The 9430-nt window shown below is 37.0% G+C and overlaps 2 protein-coding genes across 2 annotated transcripts; both read right to left on the bottom strand.

Annotated features, from left to right (window-relative positions):
• Nucleotides 1-338: 338 nt before the first annotated feature.
• Nucleotides 339-4516, bottom strand: LOC122416098 (pancreatic triacylglycerol lipase-like). Its single transcript, XM_043428789.1, has 3 exons — nucleotides 4016-4516; nucleotides 1368-1616; nucleotides 339-1034 (listed from the first exon to the last, which is right to left on the bottom strand). The coding sequence occupies exons 1-3, from the start codon at nucleotides 4368-4370 to the stop codon at nucleotides 604-606; spliced, it is 1035 nt and encodes a 344-aa protein (XP_043284724.1). The 5' UTR covers nucleotides 4371-4516; the 3' UTR covers nucleotides 339-603.
• A 133-nt stretch (nucleotides 4517-4649) lies between these two features.
• Nucleotides 4650-8291, bottom strand: LOC122416094 (pancreatic triacylglycerol lipase-like). The gene is made up of 4 exons (XM_043428783.1): nucleotides 8246-8291; nucleotides 7784-8164; nucleotides 7169-7417; nucleotides 4650-6814 (listed from the first exon to the last, which is right to left on the bottom strand). Exons 1-4 carry the CDS (start codon nucleotides 8280-8282, stop codon nucleotides 6384-6386), a joined length of 1098 nt encoding a protein of 365 aa, XP_043284718.1. The 5' UTR covers nucleotides 8283-8291; the 3' UTR covers nucleotides 4650-6383.
• Nucleotides 8292-9430: the final 1139 nt, after the last annotated feature.

Genomic DNA, 9430 nt, shown 5'->3' with positions numbered 1-9430 from the left:
TATTCGAGTTTCATTTCTAAACTTTATTGTAAAAATGTGATCAATTTTTAATATTTTTTTAAAACCCATTTTTTCTCCAAGAAAGCCCGAAACAAGAGTTTCATTCAAACCTTTTCGTGGTTTTATGTTTTCATGAGAAATTAAAAAAGAAGATTATAATCGTTCATCTTTTTCTGTGTAATTATATAACTTCAAAAAGTAAAAAAGGCACGCCAAGTATTAAAAGGTCGTGACCGTCGTTTTAAATGATTTTCTATATTCGCATTGTCAATAAATAAATTTTAAAAAATGTTTAACTGTGAAAAAATATGAGATCTATTGTAACATATACAGTGAATGAATTACGTTTCCTGTAGGAATTCTGAATTTTGGAAATAAAAAAAAATGAGACTTTTAATACTTGGCGTCGAGCCGCTACCGCGTCTCTTGATTAATGGTTCATCGGAACACGTCACACATTTGAAAAGAAAATTCGTTATCGTCTGAGAACTAGTTCAAGATTAACGAAATTTTCACACAAATTCATTAAATATTTGCCATTCTCACACGCGAATCCGTGAACTCGAACGAAAAACCTTCATCTCTTTGGTTTAAGATGGATTTTTAATTTCTTGGAATTTGCAACGTGTATGCGTAAGGCGGAGTTTTACCCGTTTTGAGATAAAAGAGTCCGTTTTTGTGTATCCAATTCGAACGGCCTCCCATGATGCCAACGTTTCCTCGACATTCGCCTTTCAATGAATTTTCATCCGGCCCGCATCTCACGCCTTTGAAACCCACTGGAGAATTGAGCGACTCCGCGAAGAGGAGAAAAGCTCGCCTGTGTGAACAAGCGCCGTGTGAAAAAAAATCGGCGGCGGCACAGCCTGGCTGTCTCCTGCCTCCATTGGGGTAAAAATCCGCGTGACCGAGCGGTTCCATTAAACCCCATTGGTTTCCATTCGTGTGAATAACTTGCACGTTTCTCGCAGCGTCGCTTGATAACCGAATCGTGTTGTTCGGGTCTTTGAACCATGGACGAGCCGGATCCAAACCTAATTTGGAATGGAAAAAAAAATTGTAAAATTTGTGAATGTCTGATGGGGGTGTTCAATGTTTCAACCCAACTTTCGATTTACAAATATAAAAAGGGTTCCAAATAAAAATTCAGTTGAAATATGTTTAACGTAAGAATAGTGCAACATCGAATATAAAATTGTCTCAGAAAGTTCTGAGTTTGCAATCCGGAATGGAAAAAAAGTGAAATTATGTATACAATGGCTAGAAATATCGTCGTTGGAGTGTACTCAATGGAAAGTATAAAAATCCTAATTCATTATCGTAAAGAAATTTCCAAGTGTATGGGAATAAGTTGATTCGAAATTTACCGAAAATTTGATTGATCACGCCGTTTGCTTTTCTCCCAGCAACTCCCATTACGTGGGCACCTAACGAGTGACCGACGAGTGTTGTCATACTGAGTTTTAAATTGGCATTTACTCGCAAGTAATCGATCATCCGAGCTATTTGGGTTCCAACCATTTCCACCTTTTCCACCGACCAGTGGTAAAGCGATACACTGAACGAGCTCCAATCCACCACTATCACGTTTACCGCCTCCGAACCGGCTAAATAAGCTGTTGATTAAAAGAAAAGAGTATTCAGCAGAGCGTCGTTTGATTTATATCATGATCTGTAAAGTTTGTCTCTCCCCTGTGACGTTCCGAGATAATCGAAGTAAAAATACCTAATAATCCGAATTGTAGAAACTTTGTACAATATATTTTACTCGAAAGGTGAGTCTCAACATTTGGAAAAACGTCGATAATCGAAGAGTGGATTCATTTCGGGTTCCTCAATCACAAATGGCTCCAATCTTTCCTCCTTTTTTTTAACAATTTCGATTCCTCCTGAGCTAACTAAAAAATCAGTCATTCTGGAGAACGAGTACTCAGTCTCTTGAAATTAATATTTTACAAGATTTTTTCCGTCTAGCCAATCCTCCAGGTATTAAACTACTAAGTGTAGAATAAAACAAAGGAAGAGTTTGAAAACATCCTTTATAACCCTTCGATCGTCGCGCTACGAGACTTGATGTCGCTGAAGTTTGCAACGTTGGAGTCCAACGAAATGTTCTAAAAAACTCTCGAATAATTCCAGTAATCTCGAATCTGGTTCCCTACCGAATTCGCAATTTTTAATTTTTCAACTTACATACCAATGATTCGTGAAATAAAAAATTGGTGAATAATAAATTAATTTTTCGTTAATTTCGTTGGACTCCAACGTTGCAAACTTCAGCGTCGTGAGACTTGTTTTCACACTTTTTCTCAAGGTATAGAGAACTTCCTTGGAAAATGCTTGAATAACTCGGTGAATAATCTACATTTTTTCTCTACTTGTCAAAGGACTAACATACTTTAGAATAGTAATCAAAAAAATTTTAAAAAAATGATTTTTTTTTAGTACGTAGTGCGAGACTTTCACTGCGCGACTAAAATCGGTTGATGCTGGGCACGCATGGTTCGGTAGTGTTCGGTGCGGTTCGAGGGGACATAGGAATTGGTTAAGAGAGAATCTCTCATTACGCGGCTAACTAACGTTGGCGAGGTAGCGCGACAATCAAAGGGATAGTCAATTAATATAAATTATAAAAGAAAGTGGACAATGTGCGTGTCTCTGAAACTCAGAAATGAGTTTCGGTACGATCAAGGGAGTTATATGGTGTGGTAACCATTAATCTTTCGTCAATGAAGAAGGTTGCCGTTTTTACCTGAAGGGCTTGCTTTAAGGAAGTTGAGGCTGTACAGTCATTTTTTTTACCCAAAAGTGATGACCTGTACCTTTCAAAAGTTAGGCCAGTTTACAGTTTGGCAATGTTGCGTACACTTTAAAGAAAAGTTGGGAAAAAAAAGACGAAAAAACTGGTGAAAGCTCAGTCGAAAACACGAACAGTGACGATCCTAGCCTCAAAAAACTGCACGTAAAACAGATTATTATTAATATAATCTCAGCAAATCTCCTAATAAATCTGAAAAAAATTGACATTATTCGGCAAGCTTTGCTCATGTTGCCCAAAAAATTTCATATTTTTAGCATCATTTTTAACGGAGATATCACTGAATGTGTCTTGGCTTCCATAAGATTACATGTTATTTGGCCCAAATTGTTATTGATTTTTCTCAGCAACGACGCTCCTAAACTGTCTGAAAATTTAACTGATTTTTTTTTACACTTCACTTTATAAGATGCAATCGGTTTAAAAGCGGTGACATCATTTTCATTCTAATGCCTCAACTTCCTTAAGGGCAACAACATTAAGAGCACAACAGTCTAGAATGTTCTAGAATGTTGTGGAATGTTCGGGAACATCCCAGATCATTGTGGAATATTCAGAACCACTCTGGAGTGTTGTGGAATATACTGAAACATTGTAGACCATTCGAAGCTTTTTCTTTTGTATACATAGGTATACAAAAGAAAAAGTACACAAAGCAGATCCGTCGTGGGATCGAATGTTCGGAAACAATGGCAAAAATGAGTAATCTCCATAGAGAATGATTCAGTTTTTTCTGAAAAATTTTCAACAAATACTTAAGAGTTTGCACAATGTTCGAGAACGTTCTATCATTAGTTCCTTGGGATCTCCCTCCCCCCACCATCCACCCATACGCCTATCCACTGTTCCTTGACGGAATTTTCTAGAATTGGAATTATCTAGCATCGAAATATTCTCAAAATTCAAAAACATCATTGTTTAACATTTTTTCAAATTTGCAATCCACTGCCAGCCGCTATTGATATAAGACAATGTTTTTTTTTTATCCGGGCAACGCCGGGAATATTAGCTAGTATTTGAGTAAAATACGCTTCAATGAAAAATGAAATTTAATTGCAATCTGAACTATAAACACGTTGCTCCAAATAATTTGCGAAAAATTATCAAAGTTTCAATCAATTTCTTTTGGTAGAGACGTAGAATTTGTGTAATGAATGAGCCGAAAAACGAAATTGTTGCTATCTTCTAAAAACTTACCATTACGGATGGTCATACAAGATACACCGTTGCCAGACCTCATCCATCCATGAGTTATGAAAACCGTTGATTTACCCCCTTCGAAATTGCTATTCCGCAAGCATTGTAATGAATTGATTGCGAGCATTTGTGGATTGAGCGGATTTTTTTTGGTGTAAAGATAAAACAAAACATGATCTTCATCACCGTTTTCGATTTGTCCATCCGTGTATTCGAGTGTTTCAGCTTTTTCGGGCTGACTTTCTTGGGACGCGCTTATTTCTCTTGCAATTTCGTTATCCGGAAGAACCTCTTCCTCGGTGTGAGAATTGCTGTGGTCATTTATATCAGTGTAGGGAGGACTTTTCTTTGACATAGCGAAACTCGAAGCGCCGACCAATGCAGCAAAAACGATCGCTAAATGTTGTGTGGCGTAACACTTTCCGACCTGATGCGACCGAATACAAACCCAAAAAATCCGCGATGTTTTTTTCACGATGCACGTACAACGACCACAACGACCGACTGACCAAAGGCGTTGACGAAGGCCCGAAACAAGCCGCGGCGCGCGACACTAGCGACGTCAACCATTAAAAAGTCGAATTCACACATCGAAACTTTATTCTTTTTGTTTTGTTAATTAAAAATCATCGCAATCTTTGTTATCTTTAACCTAAGCTCTTTTTTTTATTTTTCTTTTTGCTTACTAGAATCAGGGAAGATTTCTCCTGTACATGAAATGGAATTTTTGTAAATTTCTTTTCTAAGTACACAATTTTAATCTTTGACTATTGCAAACAATAAAGCCTGAATCAGATTCAATGATTTTTGTAAAATTTGTAAATTATTGTAAATTTCTTGATAATTCAAAGGGCTGCAGTACGAATTTAAGATTATATCGCAAAAATTAATTAAATAATAATTATTTACTTTATAAAATCAAAAACAACAATGTTGTCAACGTTTTTAACAAACAATATAATCGATTAAGGATTATGCTGGTCAATGCTGCGATTTGAGTGCCACCGATAAGGCGATTTTAAAAATATTTTTCAACGAAATTATTTCAATTGTTTCCGCTTTTGTTCTTCTCAGTCGTTAACGATATTCTCAAACATTTATTTTTTACGTTATTCATATGAATTTTTTTCCAGGTAAGGATGCCTCGCGCCACACAACGCTGCTAATGGGCTTCAGGCCTTACACTCGAGAAACAGTAGCATTTTTTAGAAAAAAGTATGTATGAGTGTAAAGTATATGTGTGTAAAACAAAGAACGGCTTAATCATTTCGCGTCGACTATTTAATTCTCGTGGCACGAGTTTCTTCCCGGTGCTCAACTTTTAACGACTATGCAAGTACACGAGGTCGTCGTTTATTTTTCTTATTTTTCGTTGTTACGAGGCATGAATATAAAGGAAGAAGGGAGCCAAACAATTTCCTTTTTTTACTGCTGAGGGATCGAGAATTTCATCGTTGTAGACACGCTGAATAAAGTTCTATAACCCCAGCAGCAAGAGTCAGTTAACGCAATGCTTCGCACATTGTGCACATGAGTTTGTGTTTAATCGACGTCGAATCATCATTTAGGGTGAACTCAAATTCAAAATTACATTCCATTTTCCATTTCAATCAATCGCACGTCACTCGAATTATTTTATTATTTATAGTAGATTCCAAAAAACCGAATCAGTCTTCAAGAATACAGCTGAAGTTACGACCAGTATCCTCGGAAGCTTGAGCAGCGGCATTTCCATGAAACTCGGCCAAATGCGCAATTCTTACAGTTTTCGTTCTCTCAGGGAACGTATTTTCTATTTTGGAAAATTGCTTCAGTCAAATTGCACACACAAGAAAAAAGGAAAGAAGAATTTATAAAAATGGGAATTTCGATTGCCGGTGAGACATCACGGGATCTCAATTTGTGGTGTTGAATATTTGAAAATAATCATTGAAACTTTATTCTGTTCTGCCTTGAATGATTTTAATTGTTCGTTCGATCGGAGGTCGCATTTTTGTCGTATAAACTACGAATCGATCGACATTTATCGCGAAAATCGTTTTTTTATGATCTCTATTGGTAAATAAATTATTTCATCAAAAACATTTTTTCTCCAAGAAAGCCCGAAACAAGAGTTTCATTCAAACCTTTTCGTAGTTTAATTTTTTTCCTAAGAAATGAAAAATGAAGGTTATAATCGTTCATATTTTTCCGTTTAACTACATGTTAATTGTTCATCGGAACGTCACACATTTAAAAATAAAATTTGCTACCGTCTGAGAAAAAGTTCAGGATTAACGAAATTTTCACTCATCCATTAAATATTTGTCATTCTCGCACGCGTTTCCGTAAACTGGAACGAAAAACCTTTTTGGTTAAAGATAACTTTTTATTGTTTTTTAAATCGCAACTTGTACGCGTAAGGCGAAACGTCACCGGTTTTGAGGTAAAAAAGTCCAACATAGGGGATGAGATTCGAGCGGCCTCCCATGATGCCAACTTTTCCTCGGCATTGACCTTCGTACACATTTTCTCCGCGCCTGCATCTCACGCTTTTAAAACCCACTCGAGAATTGAGCGACTCCGCGAAATAGTAAAAAGCTCGCCCATGAGAACAAGCGCCGTTTGATAAAAGATCGAAGACGGCACATCCCGGCTGGCTCGTACCTCCATTGGGGTAAAAGTCCGCGTGACCGAGCGGTTCCAATAAACCGCATTGGTTCCCATTCGTGTGAATAACTTGCACGTTTCTCGCAGCGTTGCTTGATAACCGTATCTTGTTGTTCGAGTCTTCGAACATTGGACGAGCCGGATCCAAACCTAATTCGGAATAGGAAAAAAAATTAGAAACTTGTAGAATCGTCAACTTTCGAATCACAAAATATAGAAAGGGTTGAAAACAAAAGAGCATTTCAAAAATTTTTAGCGTTAGAATGCTCGAATAAAATTGTCTCAAAAAGTTCTGCGATTGGTCAATCGAATAATGTTTATTTGTCGATCGAATGTCAGAGTTACGTTTAGGAGATGGGAAATCCGAATTGAAAAAAAATTAAATTATGTATAAAATGGTGGGAAATATCGTCGTTGGAGTACTCAATGGAAAGTAGAATAATCCGAATTCATTATCTTAAAGAAACTTCCACGTGTATGGTAATAAGTTGAGTCGAAATTTACCGAAAATTTGGTTGATCACGCCGTTTGCTTTTCTCCCAGCAACTCCCATTACGTGGGCACCTAGCGAGTGACCGACGAGTGTTGTCATACTGAGTCTTAAATTAGCATTTACTCTCAAGTAATCGATCATTCGTGCTATTTGGGTTCCAACAGTTTCCACCTTTTCCACCGACCAGTGGTAAAGCGATACACTGAACGAGCTCCAATCCACCACTATCACGTTTACCGTCTCCGAACCGGCCAAATAAGCTGTCGATTAAAAGAAAAGAGAAGAAAAGAATGGCATGAATGACATGAAAAGATGATTGAATAGATTCAAAATAAAATTGAGAACCTATAAAATTCAATTGCAATTCAAACTAAACACACCGCTCTCAATAATTTCCGAAAAGTTATTAAAACCTCAATTAATTTCTTGTGGCACAGACGTAGAAACAATGCAATGAAAGATCAGCTCAAACGACGTGTTATTTGAATGAAGAAAAAATAATCTTTCACTATCGCTCAAGACGGAAGAAACAAATCTCGTTAATGAATTCATTCAGTGTCTAAAAGCATAGAACCAGAAGAGCCGAAAAACGAAATTATCGTTATCTTTGTAATATAAAAACTTACCGTCACGGACGGCCGTACAAGACGCAACGTTGGCATTATTGATCCATCCATGCGTTATGAAAACCGTTGATTTGCCACCTTCGAAGTAACTATTACGCAAAGATTGTAATGAATTGATTGTGAGCACTTGTGGATTGAGCGGATTTTTTTTGGTGTAAAGATAAAACGAAATATGATCTTGAGCTAGTTTTTCGATTTGTCCATCCGTGCGTTCGAGTGCTTCCAGTTTTTCAGACTGATTTCCTTGCGACGCGCTCATTTCTTTTGAAATTTCGATATTCGGAGGAATCCATTCCCACTTGTAAGAAATACTCGTCTTATTTCTATGAATGATGTAAGGACTGTCCCTCGGCAAGTTGAAACTCGAAGCGCCGATCAATGCTGCAAAAATATAATTATATGAGCGAATTCTGATTTTCCAATTGATCATTTAACGTCTTTTTTCGAGTGATTCTTACGTACCGGAGCAAATGCCGAAGATGTGATAACCCATCGACATACGAAGCTTCATTTTTGCAATTGTGATGTCGATTTCTTAGTTTCGCGCTTATATACATGCTACCGAAGGTAAAAAACCGATAAATCCTTTGAGTGTAAATGAAGCGAGACAAAAAAATGATAATCATATTCAAACATTCGTATATGGGTTCCATCTGTCAAGCGACACGACTCTGATCGTGACGAATACCACGTTTCACCAGTCCTTATCGTATTAATCATCAATTTCGAAAATTATCACTTGAAGAAGATTTTTTAGTTCACGGAAAATGGTCTGAACTTACGCACGTACGTATTGTTTTCACTTACGTACAAGGTATGCGCAAAACATGAGTTTTAGTGTAAAATAAGTTTTCCTCATTCCCCTTTCGATTGATTATTCATTTTTCAATTTAGGTTTTGCATCATTGAGCATGACGAATCCACTCTGAAGATTCACATTTTATATTCAATTCGAAGAAATTTCATTGAAAATTTGATTTTGGATTTGAAGATTGAGATTTGGTGACTCACCTGTTAATAAAATGGTCGCGGGAACCGAAGCCAGAAAAATGTTGCGGATTTCGTTACGAATTTGTAAACTTGATTTTTGAGTCAATTTGTCGTTTTGTCGATAGCCTGAATATTTTCGATTTCTCATTCAGGAAATAAGCGACTTATGTATACAAACATGATGATTTTCATTACGTAATAAATTTCGTATGCAAATTGTGAATTATGCATTGGGCATGACAGGTCGTGATCTCATAAATGATAAAAACTTGAGCGTTAGCAGGTCATGTTTGTTTAGTCGGGCTTTTCGAAATACGTAGAGTCGGTAGAACACTTGAGACACGGTGCGGCAGCACGGTTTCTTGAACGCCCAATCTTACCTCCTCCCCAAAGTTTCATTGATTTTCCTTGCGCCGTTTGTGCTCATCCATGCCAATTGAATGACGATTGTGCGACGCATTGGGAGGGCCAGATGTTCGTTGCGGATGAGAAAACGCCATTTAAGAACGAGCGATCCACACAGTATTCCAATTTTAAGCTGTTTTATAAAAGTTCGATTTTCTATCAACAAATTTGAAATAAAAATCTCAGAGGAATTTAGCGTTTGATTTAGAACTCGAAACCTGATTATTTTCATTTCCGTCTATTAATTTTTTT

The sequence above is a fragment of the Venturia canescens genome, chromosome 9, assembly GCF_019457755.1.
Source record: "Venturia canescens isolate UGA chromosome 9, ASM1945775v1, whole genome shotgun sequence".
Classification (NCBI taxonomy): domain Eukaryota; kingdom Metazoa; phylum Arthropoda; class Insecta; order Hymenoptera; family Ichneumonidae; genus Venturia; species Venturia canescens.
Note: the sequence above shows the minus strand (reverse complement) of the source record. Positions and strands in the feature narration are given on the sequence as shown.